The 20,685-nt window shown below is 46.3% G+C and overlaps 2 protein-coding genes across 2 annotated transcripts in view; one reads left to right on the forward strand and one right to left on the reverse strand.

The window, feature by feature from the left end:
• Positions 1 to 1,179: 1,179 nt before the first annotated feature.
• Positions 1,180 to 14,500, reverse strand: Vps26b (VPS26, retromer complex component B). The gene is made up of 3 exons (XM_036194334.1): positions 13,849 to 14,500; positions 4,970 to 5,126; positions 1,180 to 1,364 (listed from the first exon to the last, which is right to left on the reverse strand). The coding sequence occupies exons 1-3, from the start codon at positions 14,069 to 14,071 to the stop codon at positions 1,196 to 1,198; spliced, it is 549 nt and encodes a 182-aa protein (XP_036050227.1). The 5' UTR covers positions 14,072 to 14,500; the 3' UTR covers positions 1,180 to 1,195.
• Positions 14,501 to 14,947: 447 nt separating this feature from the next.
• Positions 14,948 to 20,685, forward strand: part of Ncapd3 (non-SMC condensin II complex subunit D3) — a 76,290-nt gene continuing 70,552 nt past the window's right edge. The window contains exon 1 of the mRNA XM_036194331.1: positions 14,948 to 15,268. Within this exon, the coding sequence (XP_036050224.1) occupies positions 15,205 to 15,268 (64 nt within the window). The 5' untranslated portion in view covers positions 14,948 to 15,204. The remainder of the gene's footprint in view (positions 15,269 to 20,685) is intronic.

A 20,685-nucleotide genomic window follows, 5' to 3' on the forward strand; every position in this document is an offset into this window, starting at 1 on the left:
GGGGGATGAGGAGACGCTTCTTCCTAGCACCTATCCAACAGGTGGGCTAAGCCAAGTAGGTCTGGCTCTGGGTCACAATGGTCATTTTATGGGGGCATCACTAGGTTCCAAGCCAGGGAGCGGAGGAACAAATAACTTTGTCTCACAACTGTTCTTGGAAGCAAGTATGTTCCTGGTTTAAAAACCGTTCCCATCAGACACGGTGACACATGCCTGTGATCCCAGCACTTTGGAAGTAGAAGCAGGATCACAAGTATGCAGCCTGGTCTATGTAGATGAGTTGTCTCCCCTCTGTTCCTAAGTCCTCAGTAGGCAAATTGTCTCTCCTTAATTCCTGGGCTCTGGTTGGCAGTGGGTCCGGGGGAAGGCCACTACAGTAAGGAGGGTCATAAAGACTGAAAGTAGATGATCTTTTCACTTTGGATTGGTCTCCAGATACTTTCAGAAAAAGATTATATTCAAAAGAAAGATACAAGACTGCCAGAAAATTCTGTGGTTTATAAGCAATTAAATATTTTGGTGCTCTAATAGTAAACACAGTTTAAAACCTAGCTTCCCAACCAGCCAAGTAAAGTTATTTCAAGACCTTTAGAAAAATAAATTGGGTACCTGGTGGTGGCGCACACCTTTAGTCCCAGCACTCAGGAGGCAGAGGCAGGTGGATCTCTGTGAATTCGAGGTCAGCCTGGGCTACAGAGTGAGTTCCAGGACAGAGAAACTCTGTGTCAAAACAAAAAAAGCATCAGGTATTCTGTATTGTAACTCATTTTGGTTCAGGGAGGAAGCAGCCCACTGCCGGTGCATGGTTTCCTCACTTTGATTTCTAAGGCAGGGAGGAAACAAATGACAGTGGCATTGTGTTCTACGATTATTCTCACACATGGAAGGAAGTAGCTTTACCTAGTATCCAAAACAAACAACCAAGAAGCTAGCTAAGCTTGACTTTGAAAGGCACCTTAATGTTTAAATGTGATGGTAAATAATTTAATATACCGAACAATAAAGTTTCCATGCCCTGGCCTGTCTCTCTATGACTAGCCTCACACACATAACGACTGTATTATTTTTGTCATCTCCCCCTGCTGCATGTCACCATGAAGCCATGGAGTCATGAGGCTTTGTCAGTATGCACTCAACTCCAGAGCTCTCTTAACCTTCAGAAGTAATTACCACCAGAGCTTGGAGCTCAGGATACTCACTTGGATTTGTTATACTCAAATTCGATGTGCAGGCAGTCCTCGATCCCGACTTCCATCTTGATGGATGAGTTCAGCTCAGGGTAGGTGCTAAGTGTGTGAACTACAATGTCCATCTCCTTGACAACGTCGTTGAGGCGGCGGCTGATGGTGGCTCGAAGGAAATAGCTGTGAGAGACGGAGCCATCCTAAGTGAATACCTCCAGTCTCCAGATGCCACAGAGATCAGACACCAAGACAGCCTACCTGGGAGAACCCTACATTTGCTGAACCCTTCGGGGATTTACATCCCTTTGAGGATTTATGGGCCCTTTTCTTAGAAAAAAGCATACGTAGGCACCTATACACAGACTTCTGCAATTACAATTTTAGGCAGAGCAGAGCCTTCCTTTAAATAAAATATTTTTGGGAGCTCATGACTATAAACTAAGAACCTTATCATAGCAAAAGTGATTTCTCTGCCTTCTACTCCAAAACATTGTTCTAAAGGCCTTTCATGTTCCCTACCACTATCTACCATCTGTGTGGATAGTTTGTTTCTTTACCTAACTCCTGGCTATTTGAGCACAGACATCTGGCCTATACACTTACATTTACATGCCTGTCCACTAAACAGTATCTAACCAATAAAAGTGAGGAATAGGAAATGGATTAATCAAGCCAAGTATTCTTTTCATCGATCTTTCTCAGCTAACCCTGTGCTAGGCACAAGATAAGTACAACACAGTCTCAAGGGAAGCTCACAATCTGGAGGGAGATGAACAGACAGACAGAAAAATCAAGACAGGCAACAGATAATCAGTAACTACAATTCTGGTTTCTGAGAACAAAAGGACTCCAAGAACAAACCTACATGTTAATACAACCAAGTAGCAAAGAAATCTGTGGTCTAACTGGAGGAGGCAGCTGCGTGGGAGGGCACAGGTTTGAAAGAAGATACAGAAGAGGACCCTAACAGTGTAACAGCCACTCAGCACTGCCTTCTCCAACATCCCAGTCCCCTGGATGTACAACTACACTAACACCCACGAGAGAAGAATCCCCTTAGTTATAAGTTCTTCTGAGTAATCCTTTGATAACCCAAGTGCCCATTAAGCATGACTGGAAAGTTAACAGATATGCTAGCCACATCAACCACACAGGTAGGCTACCAGCTCTGTGTGGCACTGACCACTAGGCAGTCCTTTTTATTTCCCTCAGTGACTCCTGCCACAACACAAGACCTTTGTCCCTAACCCTTTTCTAACTGCTCAGGTCTCAAATCCATTCCGCTATCTGTAGAAGACTGGTTTTTATGCTATTAAAGATTTTCAAGTTGAGACTTCTAACTCTTTTCTGTTTTGCACTGTTTTTATTTAGGGCCTAAGCATGTCCCTGCCCTTCACCAGCCACCTTCCCCACCCCCAAAAAGGAAGAGCCCCCTCCCAACTGGGGAGAGGAGGAGAGGAGACTGAAAACTCCTGATACTTCAGTACTCGCTGCCACTGTGCAGTTTTGGCGCGGTTGCATTTTCTGACACAGGGTCTCACTGTGTAGCTCTGGGTGACCTGTAACTTGCTAAGTAGCCCAGGCTGGCCTCAAACACACAGATCCATCTGCCTCTGTTTCACAAATGCACATACCACCATGCCTGACTGACTGTAGGTTTTTGTTGTGTTTTTGTTTTGGTTTGTTTTTTGTTGAGATAGGGTCTCACTATTAGTCCTGGCGGGCCTGGAACTCACAGAGATCACCTGCCTCAGTTTCCCTACTGCTAGGAGTAAAGGCACATGCCACCAGGACTGCCTGCTTTCACTTTTTAATCATGTGACTAATACTGCTGCGGTCACAGGTGTCAGATGATCTGTTCCACACTCTGTCCAATAATTTTGGATCCACAACTGACGTGGAATCGCTGGGCCACACAGTGATTCTGTTTAATGATGTATGTGTGTGTTGCTGGGGACTGAGCCCAGGACTTTGCATATACTTTAACTATGTGCACATGCTGCTGCTTTATACAGAGCTATGCTTTCTGTTTACTTTTGAGGAGCCACCCTACTGTTTTCAATACCTTTCTTCCTGACATAAAAACACTAAGGCAAGTCCACTGGGGGAGGGGTAGGAATTACCAAGCATGGTGGCACACACCTGTAATCCCAGCACTGAAGAGGTTGAGGCAGAGGGATTGAGAGGTCAGCCTCGGCTATGTTAACAAGACCTTGTGTCAAGTATTTTTTTTAACAATTCCCATAGCCAAGCTTGGTGATTGCTAGCTAATCCTCACTGGCGCTTGCTTTCTCTGGAGTGATAGGAAGAGTCCCTGTCTTTAGCAGGGATCCGGGTCAAACATTCCAAGTCTTTGAACAGAGGGAGTTCTGATGGATGGAGGGAAACCGGAAGGAAGGGAGATGTTGGTCTCACTGTAATCCTCAGTCCTAAGCTCAGGGCCGAGTGATGAAAACAAGCGGATCCTGTGAGATGGGATCATGTGACTGAAGCGACAGGACGCTGCTTTATCCCGGCGATGCCATATAATCTAAGAGTCTAGAGATGCTGTGGGTTTTTAACCTAGGAGACCCAGGCATCAGTCTCCTTCCTCAGAGTTTCCCAGCTTATAATAGTAAAAACAATCTCAGGTGCATCTTTTTTGCTTTTGACCCCTGGGATGAGTCCCAGATCCTTGTATGTGCTAGGCAATGCTGTACCACTAAGCCAAATGCTTGGCCCTGTGTCCAATTTTAAAAGACTGTGTTATATAACATGAATTGCTAGACGGTCTTATTAATAAAAAAAAAAAAACAAACCCAGAACCAGATATTGGGGTGAATGCTGAAAGATCAGAGAAGCAGAACAAGCCATAGCCAACCTCACCTCGACAACTCCTCAGCCTATCCTGTTTCCATGAATCCTCAGACTGAAAGCCTCTGAGTCCTCATCCAGAAGGGATCTCAGTTGAACTGCTCTAACAAGCCTCTAGTTCCTGGTCCTCACGCCTTATGTACCTTTCTGCTTCCTGTCATCACTTCCTGGGATAAAGGTGTATGTGCTTCCCAAGCAAAGACATGAGATCTCAAGTGCTGGGATTAAGGGTGTGTGCCACCACTGTCTGACCTCTGTGTCTAGTCTAGTGGCTGATCCCCAGGAAAGCTTTATTAGGGTGCACAATATATCAACCATAGTGTTATGCTGTTACATTGTTTTTTATCTCTTCCAAAAGATGGAGAAGACAGATCTAGAGTTAGAATCCTAAACTAGTATCTATTTTCAACAGACAAAGCTTTAAGTTAGAGTCCAAAATGACGTGACTAATAGCCTCTGGAAGCCAAGCTAAGGTGTCTGCCTGCCTGGAGCCACCTCAGGTATGAAAGCCAATTACCGAATTTTCAAGACTTTTAAGAAATGGTTGTTTAAAATGGCTATTATTAAAATTATATAAGCTTACAAAGAAATGAATTACCTCAGAAACAAGGGCAATCCATATTAAAATTCCTTTGCTTCCTCCTATTTTCCTGCACTCTATGAGGCTGTTGGTCTGGAGGGACTCTGTGCAATGGTAGTAAAACTGTAACTGTGGTAACTAACTGTATTCAGGGTCACAGATGGCCGGGGAAGTACAGTCAGAAGGCTTTTCCCAGGGGAGCCCAATGGTAACACCAACTAGCACCCCGCTGCTTGCACTACTCTTCCTTCTTAGTAGCCACACAGAGACCCTTAAAAGCCACGAAGCTCCAGGCCCTGCCCTCGTGGGTCAGGTTCGGGACTACAAGAGAGAAACATCAGAGCCCACTTACCGTAGCTTCACGTTCTGTCCTGTGTAGGATTCATACGGCTTTTCCACGTGAGTAAACTCAAAGTCGAAGGCCTGTGATTGGGTAATCTCTCCTGGCCGAGCCAAGTCCTTCACCAGAGACACAAACTCATGGTGGTTCCCACGGTCATAGTAGAGTTCTGGGGAGAGAACAGAGACTCCTCTAGCGGGCCTGGACTACACTGAACCTGGTGAGGGCACCGCCGGTTGGAGGCACGGTTCTCTTCGGAAGGCCCTGCCCAAACCAGACGTGTGGCCTTGTTTTCGGGTTTCTTCTCTTTCCCTGACCCCAGCCCCTCCAAGGATTTCCCCAAGCACATGCCTCTCCAAAGACACTTCCTGTTTTGTTTGCTTGTTTGAGACAGGGACTTACTATGTTACTTAGCTTGGCCACTAGTTCTCAGGCATAAGCAATTCTCCTATCACAGTCTCAAACAGCTAGACAAATAGGCATGCACCACTATGCCCAGCTGACACTTCTGCTTCACATAGTGAGAATCCATGATACAAAAAGAACAAGCCAGTACGATGGAGAGATAACTGAGAGGTCAAGAGCACTTGTTGCTCTTGCAGAGGAGTTGGGTTCAATTCTCAGCACCCACATGGTGGCTCCCAACCATCTGTAACTCTAGTTCCAGGGGATCCAGTGCCCTCTTCTGACCTCCATGGGCACCAGGCATGCAAGTGGTGCACACACATACATGAAGGCAAAACACTCATACACATGAAATAAAGAAACCTAAATAAGCCAATGTGATGCTCCAGGCCATTGCTCCTATTACCAATCTACTGACTGTGCACCAGTAAAGGTAAGATTCTGAGATGGTTAGCACAGATTCGGTGAGCAGCTTCAGCATGTATCAAGAGAATCGATTATTTAAAAAAAAAAAAAAAAAAAAAAAAAAAGAGCACCTTTCTAACATTCCTGACTTTTACAGGAAATGCATGGTTACTTTATTATATCTTCCTTCAGTAATCCTGCAAGATAGATAGGTCAGGCTTTCTCATTCCATAGTTCAGCCTGGCCTAGAATTCACTATGTAGCATAGGCTAGCCTCAAATTCACATCAAACCTTCTCTCTTACCCTCCCAAATCCCGAGACTATAGATGTGAGCTCATACCCAGTTGGTATTTCTTCATGATAAGCTCCTGTTATCATGACCCAAATTATCTTATGACTTTCTGTATTCTGTAATTTAAAAATTAAGTTTTGAGATAGACATGGTCCTTCTTTTCTCCTTTGGCCTGAAGGACCTTTAAAGATGAGGCCCATAGCTCTGTCTTCCTGGCTTCTAGTTGTAAGCACTGAATTCTGCCTGTACTGATGCAGGGCCACATGACAGGTCAGTCCTCATCCCTCAAATATTCTCAAATTCAAGCACTGTGCTGTCACCCACAGGAGGGAGATGAACTGGGACAATGGAGCGGCTGCTTGTGAGAGAAGACCACTACCCCTTTAGCCTGGTCCTGGTTCTCAGCATCTTCAGAGCATCATCTGTCTCCCTTGGGGGTGACTGGACTGCTCAGAGCAGTATACTTGCTGTGGGTCCAGCTCCAACAGTGCAAGATCTGAAGCCTCAATTGGGATCAAAACCTTACTGGGCCCAAGAAACCAGATATCCTGCCTCTCCAGTGCCAATGCAGTCTTCAGCCCTGTCCTGGGGGAAAGACCATCTCCAGACAAAGAGAAACAATCTCAGCTGTTCATCTTAACCTGAGTGCAAATTCCCCTGAACACTCCACAGGCTTCCCCTGACACGTTCATCCCAAGGGGAGCTTTTCCTTAGCTTGGGGGCATTTGGAAGCAGAGTGGGCCATTGTAAGATACACCCAACTTGAGCTGGGGGTATTAACAGTGGTTGAGTACTTGTACGGGATGCATGAGGTGGCCCTGGGTTTGAGCAGAAAAAAAAAAAAAGAAGAAGAAAAAGAAAAAGAAAAAAAAAGACAACTAAGCAAACAAGCAAACAAAACTCAAAAAAACAAGTATTCAGTTCATGAAAGTGGTAATAGTATAGATAATTCTATTCTAGTAATGCTACTTCCATTCAAATTTACAGTGTATCCTGTGGCTAATATATGTGGCTTATTTCCTACCTCATTATCCTTTATCAATTTTTTTTTTTTGTTTTGGTTTGGTTTTTGAGACAGTATATCTCTGTAGCCCTAGCTGTTCTGGAACTTACTATGTAGACCAGGCTGGCCTTGACCTCACAGAGATCCACTTGCCTCTGCTTTCAGTACTAAGTATTAAAGGCATGTGCCATCATGCCCAGCCATCAGTCTTTCATTACAAATAATGTACTTCCTCTTTCAAATACTAAGTGATCTCAGCAGTGGGTGGGATGATGGGTAGTGAGTGATAATCTACAAGTCCTCCAAAGGGAGATGGTAGTTCCAAATTACATGAGAGAAAGTTATCAACCCAGTAACTAACTATGCCCCTAGTGAAGCAACAACATGCAGAGATGGCCAGGGCAGGACAGAGCTGGCCCTCCTCAGCAACAGGAACTCTTCCACTCAGTCTTGAGATCTAACCTGGTAGCTGGCTTTGGCTCATGTGAGAACTGAATCCCTAACTCAGGAATGCTCTACCTCAGCTCCCAAGCCCCCAGTGCCAATGAATTCAAGTAAAAAGCACAAGGACCCAGTGCTTGTGAACTTTCAATGGAAAATTGTAGCATCAAGAGGGAAATGGAAAGAGGGAATGGAAAAACCACAAACTCGATGATCACACAGCCCAAAGGCAACACGAGAAATAAACAAAACAGAGAGGGTTCCGAGTGTGCTCGGGCTGCCAGGATTTGAGGATCCTAGCAACGCTCAGAAGTACACTGCCTGGCCCAGCAGGGGACTTGGGTAGAAGACCTTTTCTGTACAGCATCACATTCTCCCCAGCACTTTTCCTCCCACGACACATCAGTATCAGTGCCTACATGAAATTTCACAGGAGAACAGTGTGGTCCCAGGAGGGTTAGAATGGCCTTTCGTTGCTTTACTTTGTTGAGATGGGTCTTGCTACACACATATCCCTGGCTGGCCTTAGGTCATGGTCACTCTCCTGATTCATCCATTCTCCCTAGTGCTAGAGTTAAGGTATATGCCAGCTATCACATCGAGCTTGGAATGGCCTTTCTGATTTATAATAAGAACTTGGAATGCATCTGCAAACACTGTGGCCACAGGGGCAGAAATAGTTGCTTTACACTGTTATTTGCCAGGAAGGTTGGTTTCATCTGGAATATACTGAGGCAGAAAATCCAAGTGTTCTAGCAAGAGGCCTAGACCCTCCAGAGCCCATAAAAACAGCCTCTCTTCCATCCCAAACACGGAAGCCCTCAGGCTAGAAGGAGAAACTGAACCCCTCACTCCACTCTTTTTTTTCCAAGTAATGTCTGTCATTAGTTTCCTTCTTCACTCAAAAGGAGGAAATAATTTTTGCACTCAGGATGTTTTCGTGGTAATACCTGCCACCAACGGCCAAGAAGGGAGGTTGCCACTGTAGAAGGAAATTGAGCCAGCTTTACATCACAGGCTGAGCCTCTGGGACACCCTGGGACCCGCTGCTGGAGGAGCACCACACACAGTCTAGGCTTCATGTTGGACTTGGGAGAGGTATAAAGCAAGAGCCCCCTTCTCATCTGACTTCCTTAGCCTGTTTGCTGACTACGTGATGAAGATCCTTGCTTGCTACAGCTCCTGCTCCTGGCACACCTCTGGGTTGTCCACACTCAGCTCTCTGCTCTGTGCAAATCTAAGCCCCGCTGAGAACATAGTAAGTCTGCTGGAATCAATCCGGTTAACCTCTATGTGCTCTTACAGTTGGCATTTCAAAAGTAAATGAGTTTAAGAAAAAAAAAGTCTCTGGAGTTTTTAAAAGTACAGGCTTATTGGTACTGATGAGCTCATTAAAAACTTTGTGAAAAGTATGTATCTGGCTCTGGGGTATAAGGATATTTGTGTCTGCCCATCTCTGCAAGTTTGACCTTCTAATTATATTTGGTTCATTTAACCCCATTAGCCTGTAAGATTCTCAAGTCTGGCTTACATCCTCTAACAGTGTTTCCCAGAGGACTGCAGCAGGAAAACTATGCAGTAGTTCCTGGGTGCTCTCTGTATACTACTGCATCGTGCTAATCCCACTGGTCTAACCTGGAACTTCCCTCATGACACACTTATTGGAATTGTTCCAACAGAGACTATGCCATGAGAAGACGTGTGCTAGGTACAGGGAGGGTAACAAAGCAGCGGAAGAACTTAGGAAGGATGACACAAACATATGGCCCTAAATGGAGAACTAGGAACTTGTTACTCTCTTGGAACAACATTCAAACTGTAACACCAGAGCAGCTGCTGTAGGACCCAGTGAGCCACAGGTCTGGCAAACTCTTCTTTTCTCAAACAGGGAGAGGTCATTTCAACTTGACATAGGAATATGATGGAAAAAATGCAAAAACAAGTGAGCTGGCATTAGATTTATTGTTTTCACATCCTAGATCCCTCAGGAAAATGCTGTTCCATTAGGTACATGACGGTCATATGCCACCTACGTTCTCAGTGGCCTTAACTGAGGAACACCTAACTAGCTCATGAATGTCTCCTATACAAGCATGTGCAGGAGACCCAGCTGCTTGATCTAGACTGTTTCTTTCTCCCATTAGAGTAATTCCTGGGGCCAGGGATGTAGTTCAGAGTTGCAGAATACTTGCCTAGTATAGCTGTGGCCCTAAGTTTGTTCCTGGCTTCTACAGAAGATGATAAAAGGGACTGGAGACATAGCTCAGTGGTTAAGAGCACCAACTGCTATTCTGGAGGACCTGGGTTCAATTCTCAGCACCCACATGGCAGCTAACAACTGTCTGTAACTCCAAGATCTGACACCCTCACACAGACATATATGCAGGCAAATAAAATTTTTTTAAAAAGATGAGAAAAAAATTTCAGAAAATGGTTTCTGTAAAATCTTAGATCTGAACCAGTATTATCCAGTTAACAAACATTTACTGAGCACTTTATGTGCTAGCTATTGAGACTAGAGATTAATCACTGGGCTAGTGTTGGACTGAACGCAGTCTCTGGCGTTTGGGGTAAAAAGATAGACAACTGAAAAAACAAGATAAACCCAACAATAAAGAAGTCACAACCTGCTTGAAAAGATGTATCCCTGGAGCTTATAGTAGAGGAAGTGACTAGGTAGGCCTTTGAAGAAAAAGAACAAATTGGGTAGGTCACACTTTTCAGAAAAAAAAAAAAAAAAAAACGTTAAGATATAAGGGGAAGATGGTTGTGAGCTGACATGTGGATAATGGGAATTGAACTCAGGACCTCTGGAAGAGCAGCCAATGCTCTTAACCGCTGAGCCATCTCTCCAGTCCCCATTTACTTCATTTTTTAAGGTAAAAAGGTCTCATGATGTAGCCCAGGCTGGATTAGATCTCATGATCTTCTTGCTTCTGTCTTCCAAGTGCCAGGCTGACAGGTGTGCAGCACCATGCCTGACTAGAAGAGGCTATCTGAAGGAGCTATCATCAGTGAGGATGAAGTTAAAGAGAGATGGATCTGGAAAGGCAGGCTGAGACAAACTCCATGAAGAATAGACTCCCTCTAAGGAGCTGGTAAAAATAACAACAACAACAACAAAAAAAAAAAACTTTAAAGGGATCAGCAATATGAGAATTGTCTTTTAGGGAGTTCATCCTTGCAGAAGTTGATGAGAAGGGTATGGGAGAGATAGCCAGAGCTCGTTATAGATTGACACAAGGGACTCCAAATCCAACTCCTCCCAAGACCCCAACAAACAAGCAAACAAACGAGCAACCTGCTTCAGCAGGAAGGAGGACAAAACTCAGAGATGCCAAGTCGCTCTCTCTGCTTGTAGCTACAGTTACCCAGATAGCCTGACCTCATAACCTGACTGAAGTTCCACCTACCTGATGCACAGTCAAAGAATGCAACCAAGGAGAAAAACCACAGAACCACAACTTCAACAGAGCTACCCACTCGCCTCGCTCCGCTGCCCTGAAGTCACTTCAGGATAACTGTCTTAGCTGTACGACACAGTATGTCATGCCTTGATTCTTTGGAGAAGTCACAAAGATAACAAAGAAATAGGAAACTTAAGGAAAGGACTCTGTACCTCCGAGTAGCTGGTGCACCTTTAACATCAGTCAACTTTAGGAACAGAGGGGGGGGGGGGGGAGATAAACTTTTATACCAAACGTATCTAGAAAGGCTTTTTCTTTATTGCTTTGTTTTGAGCTAGACTGGCTTTGAACTCGAGAGAGATCTTCCTTGCTTAGTCTCTGGAGTCCTGGGATTATAAGTATTGGCCATCATGTCTAGTTAGAAAGATTTTTTTTTTTTGACATCTTCTCCTAGATCAAGAAATATACCTCAAGCCCAAACAATGAATATACCGTTTATAATTCTGTTTCAATCTATTCCCATTCTCTCATGTCACCATGGATAATGAATGGGAGTGAACATGAACTATATACTTTAGGCACCACACCCACTGCTAGCTGTGTGAAAGTCCATGTGGCACAAAGAAAAGCTTTAAGGCAAAGAGCTGAAACATAACATTTGTAAAAGTCCATATGGCGACCTCACTGGGAAGAGTAAAAGAAGTCTAGGGGAGACTGAATCGGTGGCTGTAATTCAGTTTGTGATACACAAGTGTCACTGCACTGACTCCTCTTATCTTTTTAAGGGAACACTCTACCTGAGACATGAGACACAGTCCCCCAATAGCTCATCCTAATAACCAGGTAATTTTAGTGTTCTTGATTTACAGCTGACAAAGCTGAGGCCTGATCATGTCAGAGTGTCAAGGGCCTGGGGAAAATGATCCCAAGAAGCAATAAAAGGTTTTAAGAAAATTCAGTAAGGTTACTATCTTAGAAATGAAGGAGTTAGGCAAGAGAGTGGGGGGGGGGGTGCGGCAATTAGAACAGTCTCTGGTTCCTTTGCATTCAGATAAAAGAGACTGAAATCTTGACACCACGCATTCCTTTTAGAATGGCTCATTTCATACTGTCTGAAGCAGGGGACATTCTCAGTTATTCATAATCTGGGCATGATAGTATAGACAAAGACTAAAACATGTCTGTTTATACTGGTATTACAGAGCTAAAGAACTAATGTTGCAACTTTAAAACTCCTACTTAAAATCCCAATTCTCAGTAGGCAAGTATTGACAATTTCATAAGTTATACTTAACATAAAATGCTTTGGATTTATCTAATTAGACCTGGGATTCTTTACTAGGGCTGATTTTATCCTCCAAGGGGACACATGGCAATATCTCACAGCATTATGTGCAAAAAGTAGGGAATGTCAATCTCGTACAGGAAAGGCCGAGAATACAGCAAAAAGTCTGCAACAACAATGATCAGCCGCCAGAGATCAATCAACAGTGCACCTGTCCCGCCCACCGAGCCAGGCGCAGCAGAGCAACCAGTGTGAAATTCACATCTTCCCTGTTCTGGCACAGCAACAGATCTTTCACATCCTAGTTTTAAAAACAACCCAACAGGTCCTTTATGGTCCACCAGTCTTCAGCTAGATTTCCCATTTTTAAAGACCAGATGCTTAAGGACAAACAGTGGGTTGCAAAATCTGGCCACCAGGACTCCTTTTCCCAGGGGTACTCCCACCAGTGCTCCCTGCCTCTGTAAAAGGGAGAGAACAGATGCTATTCTAAACTCTTAACATGTGAATTTAACAAGCTTTCCCAGTGAAGTCTCTAAAATCAGTGACCATATGTGCAGTATGGAGTCCAGGGCAGGGATTTTCTGACAAGTGTTCACCATCCACAAGACATAACCTACCCACGACCTCATGACACAAATATTTTTGCAGCTTCCCAAATCTTTGTGGGGTTTTGTTTTGGGACAGGGTTTCACTCACTATGTTATAGCAGCTGGCCTGGAACTCACTCTGTAGGCTAGGCTGGGCTTCGACTCACAGAGATATCTGCCTCCCAAGTGCTAGGATTAAAGATGTGTGCCACCACACTCAGCTGGCTCCCCACATATTTTTGTTTTACTACTTTCCCTTGTCTAGTTCTAGTAAAATTAGCAACTATATTTTGAAGATGATTACTGAGCACTGCAAATTTTTGATCATTTAATTGTAATTTTTGCGGTATCACTTCTTTCACTTTAAAGAAAAAAAAACCAGACAACTAAAAACTAGCATTCTAATAAAAAAGTCTGAGAAATATAGGCAGTCAGAAGGAGGCAGGCTGAAGGTATTCAAAACATGCACATCAAAGCAAAGTGGAGGTGAGATAAACAGAACCTTTATGAACGCTGTCTACCACACCATATCTCTCTCTATATATACACATATATGTACATATATACATGTATATATGTGTAAATATGTGACATATATATGTGTGTGTGTGGATGGGTGGGGTCGCCGCTTAACTTTGGATTGGATCTGACAGCTGTAGCTGTCAAACCCACCTGCAGGATATTGCCTAAGCACCTCACTATGAAATCCCTGGTGCAAGAAGCAAAGCTGGGGGCATACTGCAGAGACAATGGGGGTACCCAGGTACCAGATGAGCATCCAATCGTACAGTAGGGGGCTCACTACCCTTCCTAGGCTGACCCCACCTCCCCAGCAGCACGCTGTCACTTTTGGCTTGGAAGAAGGTAATGAATGCATGGGGGAGTCGCCCACGGGCAGGACTCGTGGGTGAACCCCAGCCTTCAGACTGCAGTTGACAAGAGCCTGTCACAGGCCTCGCAGGAGCTGGGCCCTGAAAATCTTTGCTCCCCGCCCGTCCCACACTTGACTCCAGGGGCGGGCTGACGTCGGGGGCTTGGGGAGATCCCAGGGAATCGACTCACCGATCTGCCCAATGAACTCGATCTTGATGCCCTGGTGTTCTAGTCGCTTGTTGGGGTTCTTCAGAGATAAGCTCACCTTCCCCGAGACGGTTTCCCCGTCGTAGAAGAGGAAATATTTCTCCTTCTTCCCGTCCTCTGTCTTGTGCTCAGCTCGCTTCCTACTCTCCGCATCATTCAACAAGATTTCCACCTCCACGCTCTGCCCGAAGCCGAAGAAGCTCATCTCCCCGCCTGGCCGCGCCGGTGTCGGCACAGACTGCTCCCTCCCTCCAAGGTGCGGGCTGCCTGCGGGGAAGGCAGGCCGGAGGGCCGGCTGCGGGAACGCGCTGGACGCCGCACCGCAGCCCTGCTCCGCGGAGCTGGGCGGTGGGCGATCACCGACGGCCTGCGCCCCTGGGGAGGGGCAGGGCCGAGCAAGGCAGACGGCTGCGGGCTGCGGCGCCCGGAGCAGCGATGCACCGAGAGGCCAGGCACCGTACCTCCCCAGATCCCCGCGGTGCAGCGGCGAGGGCCCAGGCGCAAGCACGCTTCCCGTCGCCCACCGGGTGGGGTCCGGCGCCTAGCAGCGAACCGAACTGCCCAGATTCCCGCGGTGCAACGCACCGAAGTGCTACGGCGGCGCTGGGCGGGGGAGGGGGCAGGAGAACTCCGGCCCGGATGCGAAGGAGATGCCACGCGCAGGCGCACGTCTCCTCACCCCCCCACCCACTTCGCTCCCCCGCCTCCAGGCCGCCAGGAGGTGCGCTCATCTGCGCATGTGCAGTGCCAAAGGGCAGCTGGCCTCTCCCTTAATTAACATGGCGGCCCTGGCTTCTTTCCAGCAGCACACGGGCCCAGATGTTCTGTAAAGTCCTAGCACGGCAGGTGCGCCCTTGTAATATTTCTGGTTGCATTTCCCTTATTGCTTAGGCCGACAAACGCCGGGATACTCTTCACGTTCGAATATGAACAACGCTTGCGTGCTGTCCCACGGGTGAGGTACCTTTGACACGCACGCCAAGTGTCACTGGGCAGGGACCAAGGTGACTGCTGGTACAGGAAGTGTCCTATCTCCACTGGCCTCTAGGTTTCCTGTCGTGTAAAAAAGACAAGCCTGGTAACAAGAACGCTAGTGTGCTCCTGACCCCCGACTTTAACCGGCATGCTAGAGGAAAATCTCCGGCAGCCTTGTTTAGCCTCCAGCCTTCGCCCCACCCATTTCTGCGCACGCAATGGACGAACCAGACCATTGGCTTAGGTTACGAACTCAGCCCCGCGCGGTGATTGGTCGACTGTAAATCCCGAAGGCTGTGACTGGCCCGCCGAAACGTCTCGGAGCGCGCGCGGGAGCAGAGGCAAGCCGGTACTTCCACGGTCATGATGGCGCTACGGGATCTTGGGAGAGATCTACAGCCTTGGTGTCCGCCTGATCTCAGCCTCGGTGAGCTCAGCCTCGCAGCCGCCAGCCCTGGGTTCAGGGCTTGGGGTGCTTTGCACGGCCTGAGGTGTCGCAGCCCGCGGCCTGGTCCGGGTGGGGGTGGGGTAAGGGGAGACCGGGTCTCTGCAGTGCCCGCGAGCCCCAGGATTGTGACAATCCCTCCCGGGTGGTGGCCAGCCAGACGTACGGTGGGGTCTCAGTCCAGACGAGTAACTGTTAAAAAGAGAGCTAAATTGTTCTAGCGTGCGGGAGGCCGAGGCTGGAGGATTGCCATGAGTTCAAGACCATCCTGGGCTGCACAAATGAGTTCAAGTTGGTATGGGCTACAGAGGGTGTGCCTCAAAAGCAAAACAGCAGCAAAGTAAAGCGCTAATACTTGGCCTTTCCTGGTGCTAGCGCATCTGTTCTCTTCATCTGTCACCTTCATTCTGCCAAGTCTTTCTGGACTTTTAACCATTCCCATCTCCAGGTGGTTATAAACAGCCCATCTCTTTGTTCAGACAGATTTTGTTTTCTTAAAATTTGTGGTCATATGTTCAACTAGGTGGTTCACATGCAAACCTCGTTAGATATCCGAATGAAGTAGAGATTCCCAAAGCCAGCCAAGTGCGCCGGCTAAACCACAAACTTGGGAGTTTCCCCTTTCACGCCCACTGCCCCCTGTTGTCCCTGCAGCCAGGCTCCAACCCTAAGGCTGCTGTCCAGGGCCAAGTCCTCATAGCCAGCCAGGGCAATTGCAGGATAATCCTCACTGCTTTCTGACGCTCTCACTGCCACCTGTGCCCCCAGAATTACCCCCTTTGAAGGTACAGGTTTGCATGCGTCAGTTCTCTGGGTGTTTCCCATCTGTTTCTTAAACAGATGACCAGATCATTGGCCTGCGGTGGAAGAGGAGCTGTGGAAGTCTGTCCTGCAGGCATGACCTCTGCCGTCTTGACTTCAGAGCAGTTCTAATTATGCACAGGAGACTATTGCAGGGGTAGAAAGGGAGGAGGATGTCAGTAGACCCCCTAGGAGAAGTTCCAGCCACTCCTTCCTTTGCCCTTCCCAGCTTAAATATAACCCTGACCCAGCTGCATGTGGCCCTGAGCAAGGGGGCATGCTAGGATGTGCAGGAGGTGGGGTAGCAATGGAGTGCTGTGGCATTCATTTGTGCCACAGCATCGGGGCTTTTAGGTAACGCAGCTGCCTGAGAATCATCTGTGCTTCTGGAGGTAACTCCTGTAAACAAACACATTGGCTCACTGTGCTGGGCTTAGATGGAGTCTTTTCTTTGGTTTGTTAGTGCCCTTACAATCTGGTGATAAGAAATGTGCCTGAGGCCAAGCTGACCGTGGAAATATGTGTGAAAGGAATCCTAAAGTGACTGCCTTCCTCTGTGTCAGTGGTTCTTAACCTTCTTGATGCTGCGACCCTTTAATACAGTTCCTTATGTCGTGGTGACCCACAACCATAAAATTATTTTGTTGCTATTTAGTAACTGTAATTTTGCTACTGTTATGAACTGTAATGTAAATACCTGATATGAAGGATATCTGAGATGTGACTGCTCTGAAAGGGCCATTTGACCCGTCCCTGTTGAGGCCCACAGATTGAGAACCACTGCCCTATGTGCTATGGAATACAATGCCTTTTTGATGGAGTTCGCCATACAAGCAGGCTACAGTGGTGGGGATGCCCTGAAAATGGATAATGAACTAGAGAATATAGTTCGGTGTTTGAAAACAGCACATTTGAAACTGGGCTACAGGCCGGCTAAGGCAGCAGCTTTTTGGTCCTTGCCATTGAAGCCGCGCAGTCTATCCAGAAAGAACTGTGTACGGGGAATTATGGTGGAAAAAGAACACGTGACGCCACCCTCCATGCTAGTTTATGTATGACTCAGGGAATGTGGGAAAAGGTGATGAGATGGAGGTGATGAGATGGCTTGCTGCTTTGGATGGCAGTGGGGCATAATGAAATCTGGTAGACAGCCTTCCTGGCATCAGAAGCTTGGAACCTGTGGGAAAAATCAGAGAGGAGGGAGACAGTATGGGAGAAGTGGTAGACACTATTGCTCTGGTTTAATTTTTAGTACAGAAGAAGCGGGGCAGGGGTGACCCATAATTCAGCCTGAAAATGGAGGCCTTAAAAATGACCTAGCACAAGAACCTGTTGCTTAGGGGATACACTGCCTCTAAACTGCTTTAGTTGGTAAAGACTTAGGTAAGAAATGAAGGAGCCTTTCACAGCCTGGCTTGTGGGGCTATGGGAGCAGATGGGATCAGCCTGAGTGCCCTGAAGCATAGAAACTGAAAAATAAAATTGCTCTGCCCTCCTTGAGACAAGGGCTGCATAACCTGAGGTGATACAAAGGAAATGGTTCCTGATAGTCTGCCTCATACAAGCCGGTGGGCACACTCGGCTGACACTGTCCAAGTCTCCCTAACTATCAGGGCCAGGAAGATGAAAATACAAGGAAATAACTGAGGATATTGAGCATGAGGGAAGTGTATGATGCCCAGATCTTTGGGCCATATAGGCATTGTGTTCATGGGGTTGGTGAGGAATTCAGTAAGGTGTGATCTTTTAGAGATGGGAGAGGCTGTGGGGGGTCATAATGACAGCCTGGCATATACACTGGGGACATGTAAATCAGATATGAAAGGTGCTGAAACCCTCAGGAGGGAGACAGATGATAGGGCCTCTCTGGCTCACGGGAAAGCAAGTGTAAGATCTGTGTCAAGTGAGAAATTCCTCAGGAAAGAATTGACAGCCAAATTCAGTGCTTGTGAGCCTCTAGAAGGCTGTAAGAGCTCAGCCCACAGTTTGCAGAAGGCATTAATAATGATAGAGTAGTGCATGTGAAATCGTTGTAATCTTGTTCAAAGAGTGGGTAATTACCTCTCCCTGAGCATACACTGTGTACGTGTTCCAACCACAGTAAGTATTGGGGGGTGGGGGCGTTGCTTGCGACTTGGGGCCCTTTCAGTAGCCATGTGTGACAGTTAGTTGGAGAGGTGCTGCTGTCCAGGAGGCGTCAGGCCGGAAAGCAGGCTCGATGTAGTGGTGAGCAAGTAGGAGTCGGCTCTGCTCCCCCATCGGCCCAGGGCTGGCCCTCGTGCAACACAGCTTCCCCTGTTCTCTTCTGTCTGCTTTCTAACGGGTTACCTTTGGCATCGGGCTGCTTTTCGGCTAGTTTATTGTTGTTTCAGCTGCCACTGGACGAATTGTTTAATCTTGATGAGCCTCGGTTTCATCATCTGTCAAATGTAGTTTATAATGTCAACGGGATTTTGCACAGAGGAACTTAGTGCCTGGTGTGTATAACTGATGAACGGGTGCTAATGCCGACTCTGACCCTCTCAGCTCAGACCCGCAGGTTGTGACAGTTCTGTTTCCTTTGCCCCGGCTCTTCCTTAGCCCGTGTTCTCCATCTTCCCACATTCCTTTGCTCATGCACTCCTCTGTTCAGGTCCAGTTAAGAAGCCATCCTCCTTCCATCTTTCCCTTAACTACCAGTCATATTTCCTGTTTCAATAGATATGTTGTACACGCATATCTATTACTGTGTTGACACTCAGGCATTATTAAAGAAATGATCGTTGTTTGTTCGGTGAGGGTTTTATTTGTGGCTAGTACATTTTTTTGGTCTTTTACAGAAATTGTGGAGTGCCAGTGATGAGTAGATTAGCTGTGTCTTAGTGGACAAGTTAACACACTAGCTTTGTCTTTTATGACTCAAGACTCAGTAGCGTTTCTTCTAGGATAAACTGTTGTTACAGTATTGTAGCATGTTGATCATTGTGGGCATTCATCTTATAATCTAGAACTTAAAAGGACTCTCAACTATTCTTAAAATGTTTGTTGAGAGGTATCTTTCCACTTCAGTCTCAGGTCAGCAAAACAGGAGTTGTCTCCATTTGACAGCTAAAAAATAACATAAGGAGTGATTTGGTTTATATGGGGAAATTAAATGATTTGATGACAGCCTAAAATTAAATAGGAACAGAGTCATTTTTAGGACCTAGGTTACCTGACACCAGAGTATTCTTCTTTTTTTTAATTTTATTTTTATGTGTACAGGTGTTTTGCCTGCACATAAGTCTGCATACTACATGCGTGCCTGCTGCCCACAGAGGCCAGCAGAGGGCGTTACAGAGAATTGTGAACTGCTGTGTGGCTGCTGGATCCTCTAGATGAGCAGCTAGTGCTCTTAACCACTGAGTCATCTCTCCAGCCCTTTTTGTTTTGTTAGTATATATATATATGTTTGTTTACAAAAGGGTGAGTTTTATCATGACCTTCTCCTATGTGTATGTCATGTACCTTGTTCATGTTCACCATCACCACCCTTTTGAGGGGGAACTTTACCTGTTTTCTATCCCAAATTTTTCCAATAAACCACTTCTCTTAGGCTGAGTGTGGTGGCGCACGCCTTTAATCCCAGCACTGGGGAGGCAGAGGCAGGCAGATCTCTGAATTTGAGACCAGCCTAGTGAGTTCCAGGACATCCAGGGCTGTTACACAGAGAAACCCTGTCTCAAAACCAAACAACACCACCACCAACAAACTAAAAACCACCACCACCAACAACAAAGCACTTTTTGAGTAATTGATAGGTGTTATTACATCTTAGAGATGAAGTGGTAGAGACAAGAAACTAGAAATGATATGACATAAGTCACACCGATAATTTAAAGAAAATTCTAAAATTAGGGCCAGTCATTGCCTTCCAAATTTGACCTGATCTAGTGACAGTATTGAGCTATCTCAAGCAGAGCAGACACAGGGAAAGATACTTTCTGGCCTGTGATGCCTGTAATGAGCATTGAGACATTTCTGCATGTTTGAGAAGGTATGGTTATATCCTTCAGTTTTCTGAACGTTGGGGCCTATTTTGCTTGTAGCTGTGGCTTTACCACCCACTGAGCTGCGGTCCCAGCCCCAAAGGTCTTCTCTCAGACAGTTTGCAGGTGTTTGGAAGAATACTATGCAAAGGAACTTGAGCTACTGAAACTTCCAATTTACAGAAGACAATGATGGACAGATGGTACTCTAAGGAGACCTCCAAATTGCTGAGTGTAATGTGATACTGAGAACCGTGACGTGGAGGGGAGACCTCTCATCTCTTATTCTGTCTTAATGCATGCTCTGTTCAGTTTCCCCCTAAATGATGATGAACTTATAAAGAATATTACTTTGAAGCTATACCTGACTAATAATTTGAGATAGCCACACACTCACCTGGTCCTAATCTTAGATGGGATGGGCAGTATCTGGTTTGAAAAAATGAGTTGAGTTTAGGTTGAGAAGCCTGGTGAGGGATGCCACTGGAAGACTGTTGCTCTCTGTAAGACACGTAGCCCTTACACAGTGTAAGGTGTGCTTGGGAATCACTGTACTTTTGTATGAGCCTGGCTTGGCTCTTAGTTTAAACG

The sequence above is a fragment of the Onychomys torridus genome, chromosome 7, assembly GCF_903995425.1.
Source record: "Onychomys torridus chromosome 7, mOncTor1.1, whole genome shotgun sequence".
In the NCBI taxonomy this organism is placed as follows: domain Eukaryota; kingdom Metazoa; phylum Chordata; class Mammalia; order Rodentia; family Cricetidae; genus Onychomys; species Onychomys torridus.